Here is a 27,774-nt window from a genome sequence, read left to right as displayed (position 1 = left end):
GGAAGTTCTTCTGTAGTGTTTTTTTTTTCTCCAAAATACTAATCAAATATGTATGTTTAGTCTTGATTAATGCAGCCCCCCCCCCCCTCCCCCCCCCCCCCCCCCCGTTTCAGGGGCCTTTTCACCAGCACTCTGCAGAGGAAGATAAGCCTGTTTGGGTGTCATTCATATATCATTTATCCTCAAGATAGCACATCATCCCAAGTATGACAATTTAGCACATCAACCAAGTCAATTTGGTCTGATAGAGACACATGTACAGACTGGGACTGTCAGGGTGAGGTATCCATCCAAAACAGGCATAGAAACAAGCACTGCCCAAAATAGGGAACGTTTCTATGTAATCGCCATATGCCATGCTGCTCACATGCGCCATTCAAGAAATGGTGTCGCCTGGCATTGGTTTTTCTAAATATGGCCCTTGATGTCCTCGCCAGTTTCTGGTTGCACTGTAGTTCTGCAGAGAGAGGAGCGCTGGGCCAAGAAGTGGGGGGTAGACAAGTGCTTTAGGCAGTGCTGGGTTGACTCCACAAAGCCCCAGCACCACACACAGACAGACACAGGCAGAGGAAGATGCAGAGTCTGCTTATAGCTAAGCAGAGGTGGGAAGGAAGGAACCAGCATCATCCATGTCTCACTGTGGGCCTACACAGTGCAAATCCAGCTTCACAGGCCAGCAGCATCATGCTACCCAAAACACTCCTGTGTACCTAACACACTCCTGAAACATTCCTGATTCTCCCCAGCTTGTAACAAGTATGCTACAGGCCTTAGTGACTAGACAGTTGGACTTACTACACTATCTAGTCACTAAGGTCTGTAAAATACCCATATTTTTGGACTGCTGAACCTCATCAGAACAACTGTTGTGTTTCCATATGTATATTTAATGCAGGTGATGTAACTGTTTCCTGTTTGGCTCCAACAGAGAGAACGACTCCGGAACATTGAGAGGATTTGCTGCCTGCTGAGAAAGGTAAATAGCCACTGAACACTGTCCTATTTAAAACATTTCCTTTATTACTTCATGTGCATGTGTCATTTAGCCTACATTTTAAAGCCAGCAAATGATCACGGTCTTCTATATATAGACTGGTGGCCCGCTAGTTTGTGAGAGTTAAAATAGTAGAATACACAAGGAGCAATTTGTAAATGTGGTTGTGCATCAGCAGTTTTTTCCTCTTATGTCAGTCACTGACAGTCACTCAATTAGCCCATGTCAGTTAACATTAGTCTAGCTAGCTATTTAAACCTGTAGTTATCATGGCTGAATTACCGACCAGGGGGCCCCCCATTGATTTTGTAGTCACTCTAACTCAGATATCATATAAAAAAACATGTCTCTCCACCCCATGGCAAAATGTGTAGAATTGCAGGAAATTAGCTGTAAAACTGCAACATTTTCTCTCCGCCCCATGGCAAAATTAGTAGAATGAATTGCATTTGTTGTACATTGCAACATCTTTTCTCTGCCCATGCCAAAATGTGTAAAATTGCCGCAAATAAGCTTTAAAACTGCAATATTTGATCTATGCCCCATGACAAAAGAGGGGGGCCGCTAAAATGTTTTGCTAGCAAGGTATATTTAATATTAGTATTTTATTAGGATCCGCCAAGGCAGCAGCTACTCTTAATGGGGTGCAAACAGGAAACAAAACACAACAAATAGAATACATAATATACATATACAATGCATAATGAAATGCAAAATACAATGCATAATACAATACATAATACAGTGCAAAATACAATACATAATACAATATATAATACAATGAAATATACAATACATGATACAATGCATAATACAATGCAAAATACAATACATAATATATGAAAATCTGATTTTATTGCTAGCTTGAGTTACCTGGGGTGGCTCGGAGTTCCATGTAGTCATGGCTCTATTTACTACTGTGCATTTCCCAGCCTCTGTTCTGGAACTGGGGACTGCGAAGAGACCTCTGGTTGCATGTCTTGTGTGATACCGATGAGTGTCTGAACTGTGTTCCAACTGCTTGAACAGACAGTTCGGTACCTTCGACACATCAACACCTCACACAAAGACCAATATTGATGCAGTCAATCTCTCCTCAACTTTGAGCCAGGAGAGATTGACATGAATGCCATTGACATTCAGCCCTCCATATATATATGGTTGCAATATGTGCTACCCTGTTTTGGACCAACTGCAACTATGCCTATGTCCTTATTTGCACATGACCACACAACTGGGCAGTAGTCCAGGTGCGACAAAACTAGGGCCTCTAGGACCTGTCTGGTTGATGTCAAGAAAGAAGAACAACGCCTTATCTTGGACTGACCTCTTCCCATGTTAGCAACCATTAAGTCTAAATGTTTATACCATCACAGCTTGCTATCTAGGGTTACATCTAGCAGTTCAGTCTCCTCAACTTGCTTAAACGCCACATTATTCAATAATAGATCTGAAGTTTAGGGTTGAGCGAGTGATTTGTCCCAAAAACGATGCTTTTAGTTTTTACAATATTTAGCACCAGCCTATTGCTAGTTAGCCATTCTAAAACTGACTGGAGCTCTATGTTAAGGGTGCCAGTTATTTATTTTACTGTCGTAGCCGACGTGTATACTGTTGACTCGTCCGCATACATAGACACACAGGCTTTATTCAAGGTCAGTGGAAGGTCATTGGTAAAAACAGAAAACAATAATGGCCCAAGCCGACTGCCCTGATTTTGGAATGAGATGTTCGACAAGCAGGTGTCCACATACTTTTGGATGAGGTAATTTCGTCAAACTTGTGAGGCTCTCCACGCTCATTAGTTTCTCATTCAACATAATTTGCTGCTGCTTCACTCAGTCTCAATCCCACTTGAAAAGCCTCCCTTCCTAGCTGTTTTACATTCCCTAAGACCAAATATTGGCCAAATATTCCCAGATTTTCATAAAACGGCCACATGTGGTCTCTCGTTTCTGCATCACCAAATTTTGCGGTAGGCAACAATTAGTTGGCTAGTTGCGCCGAGTGCTGTGTAGTCCGGGTGTAGTGCTGCACTTCTCACAATGGTGCTCGTTCAGTAAATTTACATCAAAGCTCAATCAGTGTCTTGGAAGATCACATAATGATTCATTAGTATTCTGCATAACATAACCAAGTATAATAGCATAGTATAATGTTGCTGTTACATCAAAAACACCACCTCATTTCATGAGATTTTAGGATGGTTAGCTGATTAGTCCCAAAAAAATCTCACACCACCAAAACTCAAAACAGTGCACCACTAGGTTGAATGTGCTCCGATTGAAACAAAACACAGGAAGGCTCTGTAGTTTAACACCAACTGCTCTAATTTGCTCGCAAAACACTTCAAGAAGATCTAAATACATATTCCCATGAAACTGATTGAGATCAAATGATTGGCAGGCAGACGCAGTTTGGACATTTTCACTGGTAAAACGTGAAGAATTATCATTCATAATTTACAGTGATGATGCCATGGCCTATTTTCAAATGGTGTTTGAGGGTATTAAAAATATATTTTTATTTTGAGACAATATGTGTGGGCATAGGCAGATGTTGCAATTGGAAGATGCATTTTATGCATATTCTATAATGATATTCAATAGTGTACTTCTGTCGGTACATACTTTGAGAAATGATGACATCATTTACATTTTGATTGCTCTCCGGCACTTAAAAAATGTGCACTGCACCATGAGCGAGAGTTGTGTGTGTGTGTGTGTGTGTGTGTGTGTGTGTGTGTGTGTGTACACTGTCCCGCGAATGTCCAGCAAAATGTCCAGCAAAATCCTCCTGTTGTCCCAGGACGATTTTAAATGTGGTCACCCCAGTTCTATTAGATAGGTAACTTTCAATCCATGATAAGGAAGAGGATGTAAATCCATAACAACATGTTTTTTCAGCAATAGGTTATAATCAGTGATATCAAAAGCTGCACCGAAGTCTAACAAAACAGCTCTTTATTATTACCAATGTCTTTCAGCCAATCATCAGTCATTTGTGTCAGTGCTGAGCGTGTTGCGTGTTCTTCCCTATAAGTATGTTGAAAGTCCATTGTCAATTTGTTTTCTGTAAAATTAAATGATATTTGGTCAAACACTGTTTTTTCCAAAAGTTTGCTAAGCGCAGGTAACAGGCTGATTGGTCGCCTGTTTATACCATTAAAGGATGCTTTGCTATTCTTGGGCAGCGGAATGACCTTTGTCTCCCTCCTGGCCTGAGGGCACACACCATCTTCTAGGATTAAATTGAAGCTGTGGCAAACAGGAGTCGCAGTGTATTCTGCTTCCAACCTCAGCAATTTACCACCCAGACTGTCGGTATCAGGTGGCTTGTCCTTATTAAAAAAAATCAACACTTTCACACCATTTTTGCCAAACTCAAAAATACAGCGCTTGTTTTTCATTATTTGGTTCGATATTAGAATTTTTTTATTTTACCGTTATTTTACCAGGTAAGTTGACTGAGAACACATTCTCATTTACAGCAACAACCTGGGGAATAGTTTCAGGGAAGAGGAGGGGAATGGATGAGCCAATTGTAAGCTGGGGATGATTAGATGGCTGTGATGGTATGAGGGCCAGATTGGGAATTTAGCCAGGACACCGGGGTTAACACCCCTACTCTTATGATACGTGCAATGGGATCTTTAATGACCTCAGAGAGTCAGGACACCCGTTTAACATCCCATCCGAAAGACGGCATGCATGAATACGAAGGCTCAGCATTTGTTGTTTGCATGTAATGCTTAAGTTTGCAAATCTTATCAACAAAAAAGTTATTAAAGTGGTTGGCAATACCAAAGGGTTTTGTTAAGAACAAGCCATCTGCCTCAATGAAGAGGGAGCTGAGTTCGCTTTTTTGCCTAGAATTTCTTTTAAGGTACTCCAGAGCTTTTTACTATCATTCATTATATAATTTATCTTTGTTCCATAGTATAGTTTCTTCTTCTTTTTGTTTAGTTTAGTTACGTGATTTTGTTTGCCAATCTGCTGTGTTGTCAGACTTATTTGCGATTCCCTTTGCCTCATCCTTCTCAGCCATACAGTTTTTCAATTCATCATCTATCCATGGGGATTTGGCAGTTCTAACAGTCAGTTTCTTGATGGGCGCATGCCTATCAGTAAACAGAAGAAGCAATTTCATAAGTGCTGCAAGTGCTGCTGTTCCTCATTACATACATCAGACCAACAAATCTTTTTCACATCTTTGACATCGGAATCATTGCAAAACCTCTTGTATATTGTATATTCGCTTATACACAATTGAGTTTTTTCTAGATATGGCTATTATATTATGATCACTACATCCGATGTAGTGGGGGGTGCTCTGACTGCAAAATTTCACTTAGGGCTAGGGCTCTGACTGCATATGTGGGTATAGATGTGTGTACGCAGACCCACGAGCCACTATGGCCCCTCATGAGATATATATATATATATATCCCAGCCCCTGTCCCCACAGGAGGTCTTTTGCCTTTTGGTAGGCCGTCATTGTAAATAAGAATTTGTTCTTAACTGACTTGCCTAGTTAAATAAAGGTTAAATAAATAAATGATGAGTTCAGATTTTTTGTGGCCCCCACTCCCATCAAAGTTGCCCATCCCTGATCAAGACTTTGCACAGGGGTGAGTACAGTACTTCAGTCACTGTATCTCAAAACATTAATACTCTCATTGGGTCAGTACTGCAACAGTCCCCAGGAGTGACAGATGAGCCTAAGGCAGTGTTGACAACACAGATAAAGAACAAAAACGGCCTCCATTCCAGCAGCCCCAGTATGAAGGAAGTTTGAGGTAGTTTCGAATGCTAGCTGTTCCGGTAGACTTCCAGTCATTGCGCTAACGCTAGTTAGCATTGGCTCGCGAAACTACCTCTAACTTCCTTCATACTGGGGCTGCTGGAATGGAGGCCGTTTTTGTTCTTTATCTGTGTTGTCAACACTGCCTTAGGCTCATCTGTCACTCCTGGGGACTGTTGCAGTACTGACCCAATGAGAGTGTTGAGCTGCACCATCAACACCACATCAGAAGTTAATTTCCTACCCTGCCTGGAGTCATAAAGCTTATTCATTAGATTTCATCGTTCCTAGAGGATCTTCAGCACTACATGGACTACGTGTATGTTACTGTAGAAATGGTTATTGTTTGTTCCTCGTCTGTTACAAATGCATTCTCTCAGCATTTGCGGATATGAGTCACCCCACACAATATTACATAGAAATTGATCTTGGATAGATTGTGGGGTTTGTCTTATGGCAGCAGGTGCTGTGCTTTGCAAGCCAGTCACTGGCTGGTGGTTTTATTTCTCCCGTTCGCTTTGGGAGTGTAAAACAGCGGTGTTGTCACAGCAACAGAACCAACCATAGAGTGCTGCTCATCTATCTTTATTTATTTTTTGGTCTCATTCTCCCTCCCCATTCCCCACACACCTCTGTGAGTACAGAAGCAGAAGCACAGAGGCGGTTAGGCCAGCGTGTTCATTTGCAAGGCGGTGGAGCCTGCAACCCTGCTCGATTCCTGCTCCTAAAATACATAGGAGTTCCATTTTCTCCCTCCCCTATCATTTGACAGGAGATGAAATGGCGGTACAGTAGATGAGAGAAAGATAGAGAGGGGGAAAGATAGGAAGAGATGGAGAGAGAAAGAGATGAGGGAGGGCTGCTGATTCCGAGCCAATCAGAGCATTTCTGTATACTGTTGAGTCATGGAGGATTCCACTCCCCCCCACATGGTGCCTGGCTGGACCCACGCCATGCCACCATGTCTGGCTTTACAGACAACCTCCAGTCATTCAGGCTGTACTACCACAGACTGAACAGACAGCCTCCAGTCATTCAGGCTGTACTACCACGCATCGTTTTTAGCTCAGCAAACTAGACTTCTCACAACACTTCAACATGTTGTTTGGCAATGGATGGGGAGTGTCATCCTGACCTACTGTATTACACTCAGGCACAGTTTAGCTCATCAAGCTATACACTGAGTATACAAAACATTAGGAACACCTGCTCTTTCCATGACATAGACGGACCAGGTGAATCCAGGTGCACGCTATGATCCCGTATTGATGTCACCTGTTAAAGTGAATCACTGTAGATGAGGGGGAGGAGACATGGCTTGAGACTTGTGTGCCATTCAGAGGGTGAATAGGCAAGACAAAATATTTGTGCCTTTGAACAGGGTATGGTAGTAGGTGCCAGGCGCACCTGTTTGTGTCAATAACTACAACACAGTGTTTTTCACGCTCAACAGTTTCCCATGGTATCAAAAATGGTCCACCGCTCAAAGGACATCCAACCAACTTGACACAACTGTGGGAAGCATTGGAGTCAACATGGGCTAGCATCCCTGTGGAAAGCTTTCGACACCTTGTGGAGTCCATTCCCTGACAAATTGAGACTGTTCTGAGGGAAAAAGGGGTGCAACTCAATATTAGGAAGGTGTTCTTAATGTTTTGAACAAAGTCAAAGCATGCATCCTCTTTCTGTGTGTACTATTAAGGGAGCACAGTGTTTTATTGACCTTTATTTAACTAGGCAAGTCAGTTAAGAACTACATCTTATTTTCAATGACGGCCTAGGAACAGTGGGTTAACTGCCTTGTTCAGGGGCAGAACAACAGATTTTTACCTTGTCAGCTCAGGGGATTTGATCTCGCAACCTTCCAGTTACTAGTCCAACACTCTAACCACTAGGCTACCTGCCGCGACATAGTAATGATGATGAAATATGAATGTAAATTATGACACAACCAAGGAATAGAGGATTACCATGGATTATTAACATTAGAGAGTCTTAGTAGATGCGTGTGTGGATCTGTCTTCACAGGATATTGAAAATAAATTTTTACCTGATATTCTTAGATCTCTCATACTTGACTGTACTATCCTCTTGTCTTTCTAACAGCTCATCCCAGTTCCCAGCCCCACATTATTACACTACAGAAGGAGATTAAAAAAGAAGTCAATAAAAAAAAAAATCTTCCTCAAATCCTGCATGTGGCTTTGCATCATCCTGACAGAAAAAACAACAAATCCTTGTGAGCTCAGCAGTGATAAGGAATAGGACTGAGTGTTTCCTCAGCACCCTCCCTCGCCCGGGTGCGTGAAATTGCCAACTTCTCTCTCCAGAATATTTTGAATTTATGCAAAAGAACTGGAGCTCTGATCCCAGGCAGTGAGAGAGAGGAAAATAACACCCAACTGGTGATTGACAGCCACCGCTAAGCAAATGGAATTAATATTAATCATGCCAGTGCAGTGTGTTTGGCATTGGAAATGGAACTGGGATATGAGTAGTGGGGAACATAGTGTTATTTGACTGTTGTTTGTGTTGTATGCTTGCAATGAAGGGATTGTACATTATAACAGTAGAATTCCATTCATCTAATAATTAATTTAAAGACTCATGTTGTACGTTTAATCTCGGATCGATTCATTCATGTTTGCATTTGTTATTTCTCCAAGTCATCCATTGATTTGGGTAACTCATGCTGGAGTTGCTCCTGTAGCCTCCAGTATTTTGATTGGAGCGCTGCTTTAGTGCTACTCTACTCCTCTGCTTTGATGCTTGGGCTGTCGAATAATAAAACGTCCCCAACAGGAAGACTTGGATACCTGCCTTGACCTCCCCAGCGCTTAACACATCCATCTGCATCTACTTTTCATCCCTTGTTCATTCCTCCTTTCCTCCCTAATGGAGAAGGGTTAATGTCCCGGTTGCAGAAAACCTCCTGGATGAAGAAGCCTTGGTTTTTTTTTCTTCTCCAATGTGAGTGTCAAGGTGAATCTCCCTCACATCCAATCAGTGCTCAGCGAGTGGTTGAGTACAGAACAATCCCCGGTGGTTTCCGTAGCGCCTCATGTTTATTCTTCAAACGAGGAGCTACTTTTGATGTTTCAGTACAGAGGTTTCCGTCCACTCCGTCACACCGTCTCACGCCGCATTCATCTCTCCAAAAAGCATTTGCATAGGATTGTCAGTTTGCAGAGAAGCGGGGAGGGAGGTAGGTCGGGTTGGGCTTGACAGATAAGATGAGTGCTTCATGTGGAGAAAGTAGAGGTTACCAGGGTATAGACACAAGCGACTGGTGATGTAGTCAGATGATGTAGCTACAGTGTCTGATGTAGGCCATAGATAACTTGGTGGTTTGAGGAAGCTCCTGTAAGGACTGTTGATGTGAACCAGGAAGTACGACATGGCAAGGTACACTGCACTGAAGATCTGGGGCTATACTATACTGTGGTTATGGGTTTGCTTGTCGTTATGTTGATGTGTGGGTTATTTCAAGTGTATGATGTCCGAACTGTTGCTGCTTTGATGTTATGGTTGGATAGTGAGATACACTTTCACTCTCACGGTAACGCATATACATTATGATATTTGCCCGATTGAGTTACTATATAAAAAAAATAAAAAAATACATACTTTCTTTTCACTGCTCTGATAGAGAAAATACATATTTTGTAGAGGACCTGAAGCTGTATATATATAACTACATTAGGCTACTTCATTTACAATGTACTGATAGAGACAGGCACATAGACATCGTTAGACAGAGCGAGATAATCTTTCAGGAAATCCCCCAAATCATTGGTTCAGACTGTTGAGCCCATTAACTTACTTTGGTGGATATTGTGAACTCAGCATAAAATCAATGTTCATCTCTCTCTCAACATCAATACAGTATAACGAAGGATTTCCCTTCAAGACAGGAACGAGATTTGTTAGTCTGAAATCCTGCAGTAATTCATTAAAGTTTCCAATTTTATTTGTCACACGCACAAGTACAGTGAAATGCTTAACTTGCAAGCCCTACCCAACAATGCGGTATTCAAAATCAAAATAGTATAACAAAAAACACAATAAATCGGAAATAATAATGAAAGAATTAAAAACAACAGGAGAGTGTAAGCAGGGTCAGTGCCAGTACCAAATGTACAGTGTGCAGGAATATTGGAGTAGTTGAGTTAGCTAGATAGTAGATCTGTACATATACGAAGGGATTAGGAGAAAGAGACTGGTAGCAGGATAAATAATAATAATAATAATAATAATAATAGTAATAGTAAACAATATAACTGTGTAAACAAGACTGAAAAGTGACTGGTAGCAGGAATATGAAAATATTTATGGTAATATAAATGATAATATATACATGCAAACAAGTAATATTGACCAGTAGCAGGATAAATAAATGGATACTAATGGTAAATGCAATCAATAATTAATGAACAGCAGCTTAATGATAGTAATAAATCTAGTCAATAATCATTTTAGTAGCAGTGTAGGTGTGAGGGAGTCTGTGCCTGTGGGTCTAAGTGTGTGGCTTCAGTAATGACTGTGTGAGTGAGTGAGTGAGTGAGTGAGTGAGTGGGTGGGTGGGTGGGTGGGTGTGAGTGTGTGCGTGTGTGCGTGTGAGTAAGAGTGACAGTGAAGGTGTGTATGTCTGAGTGGGTAGAGACCTATGGATGGGCATCGAGTCATTGTGGCTAGATAGTCTGTGAGAGAGGGAGAGCAGTAGTTGTTAGCCATTTAACAGTCTTATGACCAGGGGATAGAAGCTGTTTAGGCATCTGTTGGTCTGAGCCTTGACGCACCGGGACCGCCTGCCGGACGGTACTCATCCCCTTTGATGCGCTGGGCCGTCTGTACCAGCCTCTGTAGGGCCTTCCGGTCGAGGGCGGTGCAGTTGCTATACCAGACAGTGATACAATCACTCAGGATGTTCTCAAAGGTGCAGCTGTAAAAGTCCTCCCCCGCTCCCTGTTTCCTGTAGTCCATGATCAGCTCCTTAGTCTTGCTGACGTTGAGGAATATGTTGCAATTCAGTCCAGTTGTAATGGTGCTGTGCAGGCACTGATGTACTGTAGGGAGACTAGTGAATCAAGTTGAGTTTGTTTGCACAGTGACCGCATACAATACAAAGTATCTGTATTGCCTTACTACCGTACTACAAGGCCACAGAGAGGACCTTTACTTTCCTCAGGCACTGTGTCACAGCAGCAGTGAGCTGCTTGTGTTGTCTCAGACAAACCTGATCTACACCCTCTGTGCTGTAATTCACTCTGAAGAAACAACCAGTACTGCCTGGAGCCTTTTGCCTTTAATGTGCTGTGGCCAGGGAAAAGTGGAGGAGAGGAGAGGATCCACAGGGGAAACAGTCTCTCTCTCTCGCTCTCTCTATGTCTGTTTCTCTATGTCTGTCTCTCTCTCTGTCTACAATGGCTTGCGAAAGTATTCACCCCCTTGGCATTTTTCCTATTTTGTTGCCTTACACCCTGGAATTAAAATAGATTTTGGGGGGGTTTGTATCTTTTGATTTACACAACATGCCTACCACTTTGAAGATGTAAAATATTTTATATTGTGAAACAAACAAATAAGACAAAAAAACAATACTTTGTAGAGACACCTTTTGCAGCAATTACAGCTGCAAGTCTCTTGGGGTATGTCTCTATAAGCTTGGCACATCTAGCCACTGGGATTTTTGCCCATTCTTCAAGGCAAAACTGCTCCAGCTCCTTCAAGTTGGTTGGGTTCCTCTGGTGTACAGCAATCGTTAAGTCATACCACAGATTCTCAATTGGATTGAGGTCTGGGCTTTGACTAGGTCATTCCAAGACATTGAAATGTTTCCCCTTAAACCACTCAAGTGTTGATTTAGCAGTATGCTTAGGGTCATTGTCCTGCTGGAAGGTGAACCTCTGTCCCAGTCTCAAATCTCTGGAAGACTGAAACAGGTTTCCCTCAAGAATTTCCCTGTATTTAGCACCATCCATCATTCCTTCAATTCTGACCAGTTTCCCAGTCCCTGCCAATGAAAAACATCCCCACAGCATGATGCTGCCACCACCATGCTTCACTGTGGGGATGTGTTCTCGGGGTGATGAGAGGTGTTGGGTTTGTGCCAGACATGATGTTTTCCTTGATGGCCAAAAGCTCAATTTTAGTCTTATCTGACCAGAGTACCTTCTTTCATATGTTTGGGGAGTCTCCCACATGCCTTTTGGTGAACACCAAACATGTTTGCTTATTTTTTTCTGGCCACTCGTCCGTAAAGCCCAGCTCTGTGGAGTGTATGGCTTAAAGTGGTCCTACGAACAGATACTCCAATCTCCGCTGTGGAGCTTTGCAGCTCCTTCAGGGTTATCTTTGGTCTCTTTGTTGCCTCTCTGATTAATGCCCTCCTTGCCTGGTCTGTGAGTTTTGGTGGGCGGCCCTCTCTTGGCAGGTTTGTTGTGGTGCCATATCCTTTCCATTTTTTAATAATGGATTTGATGGTGCTCCGTGGGATGTTCACAGTTTCTGATATTTGTTATAACCCAACCCTGATCTGTACTTCTCCACAACTTTGTCCCTGACCTGTTTGGAGAGCTCCTTGGTCTTCATAGTGCCACTTACTTGGTGGTACCCCTTGCTTAGTGGTGTTGCAGACTCTGAGGCTGTCACAAAAAGAGCCGTATTGAATAGACCAAACTGCAGCGGGAATATGGATGCTCATGTTTTAATTCAAAAAAGGAGTAACGCATCCACTGGAAAACAATATACACGACAGGAACAGTTTTGCAGGCACACAACACGCAGTGCAAAAACAACTACCCACGAAAACCAAACAAACACACACCTACTTATGGGACTCCCAATCAGAAGCAACTAGAAACACCTGCCTCCAATTGAGAGTCCAGCACCCAAAACTACACATAGAAAAACAAACCTAGAACCTATACCAAACTAATACACCCCACTACACCACACACAAAACCCCATAATACAAAACAAATATACCTCTGCCACGTCCTGACCAAATATAATAGAAATAATACCTAAATATTGGTCAGGACGTGACATTACCCCCCCCTAAAGGTGCAGACCCCGGAATGCACCTTAAAAGAAAACACAAAAAATCCCCATTACCCCAACAAAACCAAAAAGCAATACCCCCTAAACAATAAGGGAGGGAAGGGAGGGTGGCTGCCGTCAACGACGGCACTGTGCTACACCCTCCCTCCCCAACCCACCTATCCTGGAGGTGGCTCCGGTGCAGGACGTGGACCCTGCTCCACCCTCGGCGTCGCCCACTTCGGTGGAGCCGATAGCTGCGCCAGGCAGACGGACCCCTCGGGCCGGGCCGGAGGACAGGAGGGCCCCTCGGGCTGGGCCGGGGGACAGGAGGGCCCCTCGGGCTGGGCCGGGGGACAGGAGGGCCCCTCGGGCTGGGCCGGGGGACAGGAGGGCCCCTCGGGCTGGGCCGGGGGACAGGAGGGCCCCTCGGGCTGGGCCGGGGGACAGGAGGGCCCCTCGGGCTGGGCCGGAGAGCAGGAGGGCCCCTCGGGCTGGGCCGGAGAGCAGGAGGGCCCCTCGGGCTGGGCCGGAGAGCAGGAGGGCCCCTCGGGCTGGGCCGGAGAGCAGGAGGGCCCCTCGGGCTGGGCCGGAGAGCCGGAGGGCCCCTCGGGCTGGGCCGGAGAGCCGGAGGGCAGGAGGGCCCCTCGGGCTGGGCCGGAGGGCAGGAGGGCCCCTCGGGCTGGGCCGGAGGGCAGGAGGGCCCCTCGGGCTGGGCCGGAGGACAGGAGGGCCACTCGGGCTGGGCCGGAGGACAGGAGGGCCACTCTGGCCGATCCTGACAGGCAGGGCACCCTGGCAGATCCGGGCAGGCGGGCACCTCTGGCAGAACCGGGCAGTCTGGCCACTCTGGCAGAACCGGGCAGTCTGGCCACTCTGGCAGAACCGGGCAGTCTGGCCACTCTGGCAGAACCGGGCAGTCTGGCCACTCTGGCAGTTCAGGGCAGTCTGGCCACTCTGGCAGTTCAGGGCAGTCTGGCCACTCTGGCAGTTCAGGGCAGTTTGGCCACTCTGGCAGTTCAGGGCAGTCTGGCCACTCTGGCAGTTCAGGGCAGTCTGGCCACTCCGGCAGTTCAGGGCAGTCTGGCCACTCCGGCAGTTCAGGGCAGTCTGGCCTCTCCGGCAGTTCAGGGCAGTCTGACCTCTCTGACGACTGTTGACTGGCGGGCAGCTCTGACGACTGTTGACTGGCGGGCAGCTCTGACGACTGTTGACTGGCGGGCAGCTCTGACGACTGTTGACTGGCGGGCAGCTCTGACGACTGTTGACTGGCGGGCAGCACTGACGACTGTTGACTGGCGGGCAGCTCTGGTGACTGTTGACTGGCGAGGCTGGGTTGACACACTAGACTCCTGATGCGTGGGGCTGGTATAGGACGTGCCAGCCTGGAGACACGCACCTCCATGCTAGTGCGTCTGGCGGGAAACACCGGACCGAAAGGGCGCACTGGCGGTCTTGAGCGCAGGGTTGGCATCACCCCTTCCGGCTCGATGCCTACTTCGCCCTGGCACATGCGGGGCGCTGGTACCTTGCCTACCGGCCTGAAAATCCCAGGCCTCACCACAGCCCCAACCCCAAAGCACGGGACCTGTCCAGTCTGCCCTACAAGGGTACGGGGAGCTGGCCTGGGGCTGTAATCTCGCCCCGCCAAATAGCCCTTGTGCCCCCCCCTAAAAAATTCTTGGGGCTGCCTCCAACATTCCTCCCTCACTTGCCTCTGTCCTCTTCTCCGCTGCTTGGTCCTTTGGTGGTGGGTAGTTCTGTCACAAAAAGAGCCGTGTTGAATAGACCAAACTGCAGCGGGAATATGGATGCTCATGTTTTAATTCAAAAAAGGAGTAACGCATCCACTGGAAAACAATATACACGACAGGAACAGTTTTGCAGACACACAACACGCAGTGCAAAAACAACTACCCACGAAAACCAAACAAACACACACCTACTTATGGGACTCCCAATCAGAGGCAACTAGAAACACCTGCCTCCAATTGAGAGTCCAGCACCCAAAACTACACATAGAAAAACAAACCTAGAACCTATACCAAACTAATACACCCCACTACACCACACACAAAACCCCATAATACAAAACAAATATACCTCTGCCACGTCCTGACCAAATATAATAGAAATAATACCTAAATATTGGTCAGGACGTGACAGAGGCCTTTCAGAACAGGTGTATATATACTGAGATCATGTGACAGATCATGTGACACTTAAACTGCACACAGGTGGACTTTATTTAACTAATTATGTGACTTCTGAAGGTAATTGGTTGCACCAGATCTTATTTAGGGGTTATTGTTTTCATTTCACTTCACCAATTTGGACTATTTTGTGTATATCCATTACATGAAATCCAAATAAAAATCAATTTAAATTACAGGATGTAATGCAACAAAAATAGGAAAAACGCCAAGGGGGCTGAATACTTTTGCAAGGCACTGTATCTCTGTCAATCTCTCTATCTCTCTATCTCTCTATCTCTCTATCTGTCTGTCTGTCTGTCTGTCTGTCTGTCTGTCTGTCTGTCTGTCTGTCTGTCTGTCTGTCTGTCTGTCTGTCTGTCTGTCTGTCTGTCTGTCTGTCTGTCTGTCTGTCTGTCTGTCTGTCTGTCTGTCTGTCTGTCTGTCTGTCTGTCTGTCTGTCTGTCTGTCTGTCTGTCTGTCTGTCGTCTGGCTCTCTCTCTCTCTCTCTCTCTCTCTCTCACAGACGCTGGGATGAATCCCTGATAGACATCAGGCAGTTTGGCAGGCCACTGCTGAGTTGGACTACTGTGAATAGACATGAGCAGCCACAATGTACAGCTGGGAAAACAACAAGAAACAGCATGGTAGTCCAACATTAGTGGCTTTTAAGCTGTACATGTAAATGCTAAACTGGCCTTACCCAAATATGAGACAGAAAAAATAACTCAACTCTTATGCCTTGGTGTTCAAAGTCCCCTTCTAGCTCTCTTTCATAGAAAAATACATTCTCAAATCTCTACGATTTTAAAAATCGAATAGTACTGTATGCAGGATGTAATCAGCTGATGTGTCTTGCCAAGGCCTGATGCGGCTGAGTTAGTGTTGGGTGCGTGGCGGGGGCTGGGGGCGGGGGCTGGGGGCTGGACGGAGCCATTAGTGTGTCACGCGTCGAGTCAATGTGGAGGTGTGAGATCGCCTCGCAGAACTATTGCATGTTATCATTAGGTGAAACACACTGAAACAGACTGTTCTACATCTAGCCTGTGTCTTGATCAATACGATCCTCTAGTATACAGTAGTCTACCCATTATCTCCTCACTTTGCCCCTCATTTCTCTGTCATTGTATGTTGTTCTACCTCTCTTAGTGGGCTATAAGAGTGAGTAAGGCATGTCTGAGCTCTGTGTTCATGATGCCATGACTCTTCCAGACGGGGTGTGTGGAGCAGAGCAGCTCCCAGCAGATTTCTGCTATGTCACTGGGCACTAGATCAAAGGGGGCTAGCAGCAGCATTCTGCAGCAGCATACTGCCTAGATACCTGCACTTCATTAACAAGGGTGTTGATGTGTCCTTGGATACTCAGGATCAAAGGTCTAGTAGCAAAATACTGCAGAGATACCAGTCACCTACTTTATTGTCAAGTGTCATCTGAAGTCACTCTAGCTTCTGTTTATATGGGGACTTGTGGATTGTTTTATTCCTTTAACCATGGGGTAGTGACCATGGCTTTCACTGGAATGGATTGGAGTGGAATTCAAACCATTTGTTCCTTTCATGTTTAAAAACAAGAATGGTCCGCAGACTTTTGTGTTCAGAACATGAACAATGTTTAACCTGATTAGTAACAGGTTTTCCTGATTAACTCTATCTTCAAGCATGTCAAATATCAGAGGTGCTGAGTTGAAAATTGTCGGTAGAAATGTTTTGGAGCTACCGTATGACTATCAAAGCAGTAGCAACTCTGTATGCTTGTAATGCAATTATACCTTTCTGTGAAGTCAGTTGGAAATAAATGTAAAGAAAATGTGCCCATGCACACGTGTCGCCTAATATTCTACAGATGCCTTCCAGTTCAGCCTTTGGGGCCAACTTTTCATCTATCCACAAAGTTTTACAAACTAAATGTACTGTGGACTTATGTGCTATTGGGTCTCAGAGGAATACGTCTATTTTAAAGAGAAAATATGTATAATTATTTGCTACTTTTAATTATCGTTGCTGTTGTAACGAGAGAGAGTAAATGGAGAGAAGGAGCTCTTTTGATCTCTGGCGGCAGCAGAGGACATTTTACTGCTGCTCAAATGAGAGTGATATCCAGATTAGTCACAAACACAAATGAGCGAGGCGGAGAACAATATTGCATACGTGATTGCATATGTGTTACAGGCGTTTCATATGATGGATGCCTGGATAGGCCACTGGGTTTGCTCAACCAGATAAACTTCAGCTAGTTTCAACCCCTTTTCTGCTTCAAGTTAATTCAAGTAATTGAATTGATTCCTTTTTATAATGGACAAACTGCTACTGTATAATTATGAACTTCCTGTACCATAGCCATTAATGGCAGCAACACTTGGCACTGTCATGGCACTTGTAGAAAGATGGACTTTCTGGGTTGGTGCTATGGTTTCAGACAGTTAGTAAACCTTGTTAACTTTTTAGAACATTTGATCCTCTGGTTCCATTGTATTGTGAGTGTACTGAAGGCTACATGCACTCCCCTCCATGTATTTGGACAGTGAAGCAATTATTTTACATTTGGCTCTGTACTCCAACAATTTGGATTTGAAATAAAATGTGTCATATGAGCCGACAGTACAGAATGTCACCTTTTATTTTAGGGTATTTTCACATACATATCTGTTTTACCATTTAGAAATGAAGGCACTTTATGTATCTAGTCCCCCCATTTGAAGAAGTCAATAGATATTTGGACAAATGCACTTATAGTTCATTAAAGTATTCAAAAAGTGTTGTATTTGGTCCCATATTCATAGCATGCAATGATTACATCAAGCTTGTGACTCTACAAACTCATTGAATGCATTTACAGTTTGTTTTGGTGATGTTTCTGAACACGTCTAAATGAATCCTGATTATGCCATGATTAAGACAAATCACTGTTGATCAGAGAGAGAGAGGAAGAATGGAGGGAGTGGAGTAGAGGAGAGTGAGCTATAGCTCTGTATATCACGAGAGTGGAGTAGAGGAGAATGGGCTATAGCTCTGTATATCACCAGAGTGGAGTAGAGGAGAGTGGGCTATAGATCTGTATATCACCAGAGTAGAGGAGAGTGGGCTATATATCTGTATATCACCAGAGTGGAGTAGAGGAGAGTGGGCTACATTTACATTTACATTTAAGTCATTTAGCAGACGCTCTTATCCAGAGCGACTTACAAATTGGCTATAGATCTGTATATCACCAGAGTAGAGGAGAGTGGGCTATAGATCTGTATATCACCAGAGTGGAGTAGAGGAGAGTGGGCTATAGATCTGTATATCACCAGAGTAGAGGAGAGTGGGCTATAGATCTGTATATCACCAGAGTGGAGTAGAGGAGAGTGGGCTATAGATCTGTATATCACCAGAGTGGAGTAGAGGAGAGTGGGCTATAGCTCTGTATATCACCAGAGTGGAGTAGAGGAGAGTGGGCTATAGATCTGTATATCACCAGAGTGGAGTAGAGGAGAGTGGGCTATAGATCTGTATATCACCAGAGTAGAGGAGAGTGGGCTATAGATCTGTATATCACCAGAGTGGAGTAGAGGAGAGTGGGCTATAGATCTGTATATCACCAGAGTGGAGTAGAGGAGAGTGGGCTATAGATCTGTATATCACCAGAGTGGAGTAGAGGAGAATGGGCTATAGATCTGTATATCACCAGAGTGGAGTAGAGGAGAGTGGGCTATAGATCTGTATATCACCAGAGTGGAGTAGAGGAGAGTGGGCTATAGCTCTGTATATCACCAGAGTGGAGTAGAGGAGAGTGGGCTATAGATCTGTATATCACCAGAGTGGAGTAGAGGAGAGTGGGCTATAGATCTGTATATCACCAGAGTGGAGTAGAGGAGAGTGGGCTATAGATCTGTATATCACCAGAGTGGAGTAGAGGAGAGTGGGCTATAGCTCTGTATATCACCAGAGTGGAGTAGAGAGTGGGCTATAGATCTGTATATCACCAGAGTGGAGTAGAGGAGACTGGGCTATAGATCTGTATATCACCAGAGTGGAGTAGAGGAGAGTGGGCTATAGATCTGTATATCACCAGAGTGGAGTAGAGGAGAGTGGGCTATAGATCTGTATATCACCAGAGTGGAGTAGAGGAGAGTGGGCTATAGATCTGTATATCACCAGAGTGGAGTAGAGGAGAGTGGGCTATAGCTCTGTATATCACCAGAGTGGAGTAGAGGAGAGTGGGCTATAGTTCTGTATATCACCAGAGTGGAGTAGAGGAGAATGGGCTATAGATCTGTATATCACCAGAGTGGAGTAGAGGAGAGTGGGCTATAGATCTGTATATCACCAGAGTGGAGTAGAGGAGAGTGGGCTATAGATCTGTATATCACCAGAATGGAGCAGAGTAGTGTGAGTCGCTCTGCAGCAGCGGCCCTCTGTCATTAGCTCTGTGTGCTGTAGAGAGCCTGCCTCCAAGTGTTGCTCTGCTCTCCCTCCCAGGGAGCTGCCTCAAATCACACTTGAAAAGCACTTTGACACTCCAGCCTCTTGAACTGTGGCTGAGTTGGGCCCTCGCAGGAGTCCACTCTAATTGGCCGACAGGTTGAACCCTGCCTCGCCACCGGCTAGTGTGTGTGTATGTGTGCCCTGGGGTGTTCAGATGTGGAAGACAGAGAGGGAGGAACCCTTCAGGGCTCAGAGCCCAGAGACTGATCCCCTCGTCATTAGACCTACAGTATCATGTAGCTGTGTTGCTCCGTGTGCCTCGCAACCAAACCCTTTGTCTTCCATCATGTCACTGTTTTAGTCATGGTTGGTGTGATGACTGCTACTGATGTATGTGCTCACAATGTATTTTAGGTTGTAGGTTGAATTTAGTTATACAGAAGCCTGGTACATTAGCATGGGAGTGGTTCATAATGTTTGTCTGCATTCAGCAGGAGTTTAGCCAGCGACAGCGAGGGTAGGATTGGGACTTGATGGATGGGGGCTGAGAATAAGCGGGGGTAATAAAAAGTTTAGCGTGACTATTTGTATTTTAATGAAGCATGGCGAAGTGTCGCGTTTATATATAGATCTGTTTGAGCAGCGGTTTCTCCATCACCTGCTGTTATGGAGCTTCTCCACTGTGCTCCAATGTGTTTTTATGTTATTAGGGAGTATGCAGCACTGTGAATAATGTATAATAGAGCCAATGCACATCGTGTACAAGTCCAGGTGTTTCAGACAAGGCTCCAGTTGTGCCTTTAGCTTGTTAAATATACATGAACGTGTGGAGGGCTTCACATCAAATCAAATCACATTTTATTTGTCACATACGCCGAATACAACAGGTGTAGACCTTTACAGTGAAATGCTTACTTACAAGCCCTAACCAACAATGCAGCTGAAACATTTTCCAAAATAAAAGAATACCTAAAAACGACATAAGAATGAGAAATAAAAGTAACAAATTATTAAAGAGCAGCAGTAAAATAGCATTAGGGAATAGCATTAAGCCTACATACAGTAGTTTAACTCGGCCGGTGCATCTCTCCTTCTGCTTCTCTGAAAGCTTTTTTTCTTTTTAAATCGTTACATATTTTAGAGTTTTCAACAGGGTACATCTGTGGCGCTAAGGAGCACAAATCCTGGTATTGTTGGTATTGCCTAGGATAAAACCTTCTGTATGAGTCAAACATAATAACCTAAAACCCCTTTCCGTGTGTTTACACAAACACAGAGCTGGAAACAGGGCTTACACCGTGAGCATTTAGGACTCAAGACATTGTATTTATCAGCACTGTGGTGGCAATCGCATTGAATTTCAGGTTGACTACGCACATGAATACAACTACTAATCCTGTTGTATTACCGTATGTATATCCTAAGTCTTCCACCACTATGTGCCAATATAATCAATGGGATACGCTTATGACTAACACACCTGATTCGTACCATAATCATATCCACAAAGTTCTATAAAAACTTTTCAGAGCAGACACAATTTAAACTAAGGCTTTCATTTTTGACTTGACGCATTGACGTTTATTGGGTAGGCTCCTAGCGTCTTCCAAATGTTTTATTTCACACAGCGTTCATTTCACCACAAGGAAAGATGCCGCTGACATTTTGGTGAGAGAGACACTGTATGTGGCCCAGCTAGTGATAATGACTACTCTGTAATCTCGGTACTCACTCTTTGTCAGACTCTAACCATGTTTGGAGCTCCACTCTGATGACTAATAGCTGCTGATGCTGGATTCATTATAGTGACTGATGGCAGTTTGCCACCATGTGTTTGACCCCACTCACTCAATTTGAAAAGCTTATGTACAGGAATGCTATCAAACACATGACATGGCACAAGATCAGTGAGTAACATTTATGATAATTGCCCATGTATATTTGCTCCCTAGTGGCGCTGCGGTCTAAGGCATTGCATCTCAGGGCTAGAGGCATCACTACAGACCCTGGTTTGATTCCAGACTGTATCACAACCGGACGTGATTGGGAGTCCCATAGGGCAGCGCACAATTGGCCCAGCGGGTAAGGGTTTGGCCGGGGTAGGCCGTCATTGTAAATAAGAATTTGTTGCTAGTTAAATAAAGATAAAAAACACATTTACAGGCTAGCCAGTTGTTCAATGACATTGTGAAGCCCTGTGGGTAATTGTTTGGAGCTGTCTATGATTGCCATATTTTACTGAGTTACAGCTCATATAAGGAAATCATATGACTGTGAATACAGATATGCATATGTTGGTCACAGACACCTATAAAAATAAAAGTAGGGGTGTGGAAAACCAGTCAGTATCTGATGTGAACACCATTTGCCTCAAGAAGCGCGACACATTTCTTCAGATGATCAGGCTGTTGGTTGTGGCCTGTGGAATGTTGTCCCACTCATCTTTAATGACTGTGCGAAGTAGTTGGATATTGGTAGGAACTGGAACACACTGTGGTACACGGTGATCCAGAGCATCCCAAACTTGCTCAATGGGTGACATGTCTGGTGAGTATGCAGGCCATGGAAGAACTGGGATATTTTCAGCTTCCAGGAATTGTGTACAGATCCTTGCGATATGGGGCCTTGCATTATCATGCTGAAACATGAGGTAATGGTGGCGGATGAATGGCACGACAATAGGCCTCAGGATCTCATTTTTTATTTAATTTGATTTATTTCACCTTTATTTAACCAGGTAGGCTAGTTGAAAATAAGTTCTCATTTGCAATTGCGACCTGGCTAAGATAAAGCATAGCAATTCGACACATACAACAACACAGAGTTACACATGGAATAAACAAAACATACAGTCAATAATACAGTAGAAAAAAAGAAAAAAAAGTCTATATAGTGAGTGCAAATGAGGTAGGATAAGGGAGATAAGGCAATAAATAGGCTATGGTGGCGAAGTAATTACAATATAGCAATTAAACACTGGAATGGTATATGTGCAGAAGATAAATGTGCAAGTAGAGATACTGGGGTGCACAGGAGCAAGATAAATAAAATACATACAGTAAGGGGATGAGGTAGATAGATGGGCTATGTACAGGTGCAGTGATCTGTGAGCTCCTCTGACAGCTGGTGCTTAAAGCTAGTGAGGGAGATCTGAGTTTCCAGCTTCAGTGATTTTTGCAGTTCGTTCCAGTCATTGGCAGCAGAGAACTGGAAGGAAAGGCGACCAAAGGAGGAATTGGCTTTGGGGGTGACCAGTGAGATATACCTGCTGGAGCGCGTGCTACAAATGGGTGCTGCTATGGTGACCAGTGAGCTGAGATAAGGCGGGGCTTTACCTAACAGAGACTTGTAGATAACCTGTAGCCAGTGGGTTTGGCGACGAGTATGAAGCGAGGGCCAACCAACGAGAGCGTACAGGTCTCAGTGGTGGGTAGTGTATGGGGCTTTGGTGACAAAATGGATGGCACTGTGATAGACTGCATCCAATTTGTTGAGTAGAGTGTTGGAGGCTATTTTATAGAGGACGTCGCCGAAGTCGAGGATCAGTAGGATGGTCAGTTTTACGAGGGTATGTTTGGCAGCATGAGTGAAAGATGCTTTGTTGCGATATAGGAAGCCAATTCTAGATTTAATTTTGGATTGGAGATGCTTAATGTGAGTCTGGAAGGAGAGTTTACAGTCTAACCAGACACCTAGGTATTTGTAGTTGTCCACGTATTCTAAGTCAAAGCCGTCCAGAGTAGTGATGCTGGACGGCGGGCAGGTGCGGGCAGTGATCAATTGAATAGCATGCATTTAGTTGCATTCATCACAGTATTTCTGTGCATTCAAATTGCCATTGATAAAATGCAATTGTGTTCGTTTTCCGTAGCTTATGCCTGCCCATACCATAACCCCACCATGGGGCACTCTGTTCACAACATTGACATCAGCAAACCGCTCGCCCACACGAAGCCATACACGCTGTCTGCCATCTGCCCGGTACAGTTGAAGCCAGGATTCATCCGTGAAGAGCACACTTCTCCAGAGTGCCAGTGGCCATCAAAAGGGAGCATTTGCCCATTGAAATCGGTTATGATACCAAACTGCAGTCAGGTCTTGACCCTAGTGAGGAAGACGAGCATGCAGATGAGCTTCCCTGAAACGGTTTCTGACAGTTTGTGCAGAAACTGTTTGCTTGTGCAAACCCACAGTTTCATCAGCTGTCCGGGTGGCTGGTCTCAGACGATTCTGCAGGTGAAGAAACCGGATGTGGAGGTTCTGGACTGGAGTGGTTACACGTGGTCAAAAATGACATTGGAGGTGGCTTATGGTAGAGAAATTAACGTTCAATTATCGGGCAACAGCTCTGGTGGACATTCCTGCAGTCAGCATGCCAATTGCATGCTCCCTCAACTTGAGACATCTTTGCCATTGTGTTGTGTGACAAAACTGCACATTTCAGTATGGCCTTTTATTGTACCCAGCACAAGGTGCACCTGTGTAATGATCATGTTTAATCAGCTTCTTGATATGCCACACCTTTCAGGTGGATGGATTATCTTGGCAAAGGAGAAATGCTGACAAACAGAGATGTAAATAAATGTATGCACAACATTTGCGAAAAATAAGCTTTTTGTGTGTAAAGGTCATGAAACCAACACTTTACATGTTGCGTTTATATTTTTGTTAAGTGTATATTTAGAGCTCTATTTTAACAAACCTAACACAATGGTAAATCTAAGCGCAGGCGGTAGCACTATAGGTTCAGGGGTGTGTCAGAAATATTTTTTCTATTTTCACTATTAGAATTATCCGCACACTTGCTGGTGTTGGCTCGAAAGTGCTGGGTTTTGATGAATTAACAAGTTGTGAGTGTGTCGAGGCTTGGTCCATGGCGAAATATACGGTTGCTGTAACGTGGGTCGTCTAAAGGAGACCAAGGTGCGGCGTGTGAAGTGCTCATATCTACTTTTAATGAATATATTTAAACAAAACAACCGACAACAGTTCCGTCAGGTGACATACACTGAACAGAAAACTACCCACAAAACCCAGGAAGAAAAACCCCTACTTACAGTGCCTTGCGAAAGTATTCGGCCCCCTTGAACTTTGACCTTTTGCCACATTTCAGGCTTCAAACATAAAGATATAAAACCCATTTTTTGTGAAGAATCAACAACAAGTGGGACACAATCATGAAGTGGAACGAAATTTATTGGATATTTCAAACTTTTTTAACAAATAAAAAACTGAAAAATTGGGCGTGCAAAATTATTCAGCCCCTTTACTTTCAGTGCAGCAAACTCTCTCCAGAAGTTCAGCGAGGATCTCTGAATGATCCAATGTTGACCTAAATGACTAATGATGATAAATAGAATCCACCTGTGTGTAATCAAGTCTCCGTATAAATGCACCTGCTCTGTGATAGTCTCAGAGGTCCGTTTAAAGCGCAGAGAGCATCATGAAGAACAAAGAACACACCAGGCAGGTCCGAGATACTGTTGTGGAGAAGTTTAAAGCCGGATTTGGATACAAAAAGATTTCCCAAGCTTTAAACATCCCAAGGAGCACTGTGCAAGCGATAATATTGAAATGGAAGGAGTATCAGACCACTGCAAATCTACAAAGACCCGGCCGTCCCTCTAAACTTTCAGCTCATACAAGGAGAAGACTGATCAGAGATGCAGCCAAGAGGCCCATGATCACTCTGGATGAACTGCAGAGATCTACAGCTGAGGTGGGAGACTCTGTCCATAGGACAACAATCAGTCGTATACTGCACAAATCTGGCCTTTATGGAAGAGTGGCAAGAAGAAAGCCATTTCTTAAAGATATCCATAAAAAGTGTCGTTTAAAGTTTGCCACTAGCCACCTGGGAGACACACCAAACATGTGGAAGAAGGTGCTCTGGTCAGATGAAACCAAAATCGAACTTTTTGGCAACAATGCAAAACGTTATGTTTGGCGTAAAAGCAACACAGCTCATCACCCTGAACACACCATCCCCACTGTCAAACATGGTGGTGGCAGCATCATGGTTTGGGCCTGCTTTTCTTCAGCAGGGGCAGGGAAGATGGTTGAAACTGATGGGAAGATGGATGGAGCCAAATACAGGACCATTCTGGAAGAAAACCTGATGGAGTCTGCAAAAGACCTGAGACTGGGACGGAGATTTGTCTTCCAACAAGACAATGATCCAAAACATAAAGCAAAATCTACAATCTACAATGGTTCACAAATGAACATATCCAGGTGTTAGAATGGCCAAGTCAAAGTCCAGACCTGAATCCAATTGAGAATCTGTGGAAAAAACTGAAAACTGCTGTTCACAAACGCTCTCCATCCAACCTCACTGAGCTCGAGCTGTTTTGCAAGGAGGAATGGGCAAAAATTTCAGTCTCTCGATGTGCAAAACTGATAGAGACATACCAAGCGACTTCCAGCTGTAATCGCAGCAAAAGGTGGCGCTACAAAGTATTAACTTAAGGGGGCTGAATAATTTTGCACGGCCAATTTCAGTTTTTTATTTGTTAAAAAAGTTTGAAATATCCAATAAATTTCGTTCCACTTCATAATTGTGTCCCACTTGTTGTTGATTCTTCACAAAAAATTACAGTTTTATATCTTTATGTTTGAAGCCTGAAATGTGGCAAAAGGTCGAAAAGTTCAAGGGGGCCGAATACTTTCGCAAGGCACTGTAAATATGATCTCTAATCAGAGGCAACGAAGATCAGCTGCCTCCAATTAGAAATTAACCCAAACAATCTCAACATAGAAATAGAAAAACTATAACTTAAACAGAACAACCCAAAACACCCCCTGTCACGCCCTAACCTACTCTACTATAGAAAATGGCATCTTACTAGGGTCAGGACGTGACAGTACCCCCCCCCCCCCCCCCAAAAGCTGCAGCCCCCGAATGCAACATAAACAAAACAACCACAAAACACAAAGGGAGGGTGACAAGTCTATGGTGGCTCAAATGCAGTCCACATAACCTCCAGCATAGGAGGCGGCTCCGATTCTGGGCGTACTCCCCGCTCCACCCGCTGATCCTTCTGCTTTATTACCACCTGACTGTGGATCGTCGTTGAAGGAACCGGACTGTAGATCATTGCTGGAGGCTCCGGGCTGCAGGCCGCCGCTGGAGGCTCCGGGCTGCAGGCCGCCGCTGGAGACTCCGGGCTGCAGGCCGCCGTTGAAGATTCTGGACTGAGGAGTGTCGCTGGAGGCTCCGGACGGAAAAGCGTCGCCGGAGGCTCCGGACTGGGAGGCGTCATAATAGGTTCCGGACTAGTGACCGTTGCTGCTGGCTCCATGCCATGGATCATCTCTACAGGTTCCGTGCCAAGGATCATCACTGGAGGCTTCTTACCATGGATTATCTCTACAGGTGCCGGGCCATGGATTATTTCTACAGGCTTCGTGCCATGGTTTATCCCTACAGGCTCCAGACCATTTATAATCCCTCCAGGCTTCTTGACAAGGATTATTTCTTCAGGTTCCGGGCCATGGATTACCTCTTCAGGCTTCGTGCCATGGAATATCCCTACAGGCTCCGGGCCATGGATCATCACTAGAGGCTTAGTGCCATGGATCATCTCTACAGGCGTCGGACCATCGACTATCACTGGAGGCTTTGTACGTGGAGCAGGAACTGGTCTCACCGGACTGGGGAGACGCACTGAGGACCGAGTGCTCAAAGCAGGCACCGGCCGTACTGGGTTATGGATGCTCACTGGAGGGAGAGTGCGAAGAACAGGCACGGGACATACTGGATTCTGGAGGCGCACTGGAGGGAGAGCGCGAGGAGCAGGCACAGGACGTACTTTGCTATGGAGGCGCACTGGAGAGAGAGTGAGAGAGGCAGGCACATGCTCACCACAAAAAGCACAGGGAATTGGCTCAGGTCCCAGTCCTGGCCCAGCCAAACTATCTGTGTGCCCCCCCCCCCCCCAAAAAAAAACAATTTGGGGCTGCCTCTCGTTCTTCCCAGGTAGGCTCCGATATCGCTCGATTACCTGGCCCCAAGTCCAGTCTCTCCTCTCAATCCACTCCTGATGTGACCAGGTGTCCATTTCTGCCCGGGCACGCCGCTTGATCCAATCATGGTGGGTAGTTCTGTAACGTGGGTCGTCTAAAGGAGACCAAGGTGCGGCGTGTGATGTGCTCATATTTACTTTTAATGACTATATTTAAACAAAACGACCGACAACAGTTCCATCAGGTGACATACACTAAACAGAAAACAACTACCCACAAAACCCAGGAAGAAAAACCCCTACTTAAATATGATCTCTAATCAGAGGCAACGAGGATCAGCTGCCTCCAATTAGAGATCAACCCAAACAATCC

The 27,774-nt window shown here is 44.8% G+C and overlaps 1 protein-coding gene across 3 annotated transcripts in view; it reads left to right on the top strand.

Moving 5' to 3' along the window:
- The window catches only part of LOC106571455 (protein cornichon homolog 3), a 56,318-nt gene that overhangs the window by 13,769 nt on the left and 14,775 nt on the right, over window positions 1-27,774 (top strand). For all 3 annotated transcript variants that reach the window (XM_014144587.3, XM_014144586.3, XM_045695747.2), the window contains exon 3: window positions 929-976. In XM_014144587.3, the coding sequence (XP_014000062.1) occupies window positions 929-976 (48 nt within the window). The remainder of the gene's footprint in view (window positions 1-928; window positions 977-27,774) is intronic.

The sequence above is a fragment of the Salmo salar genome, chromosome 15, assembly GCF_965601325.2.
Source record: "Salmo salar chromosome 15, fSalSal1, whole genome shotgun sequence".
NCBI lineage: Eukaryota > Metazoa > Chordata > Actinopteri > Salmoniformes > Salmonidae > Salmo > Salmo salar.
The sequence above is the reverse complement of the archived record's forward strand: the minus strand, read 5'-3'. Positions and strand labels throughout refer to the sequence as shown.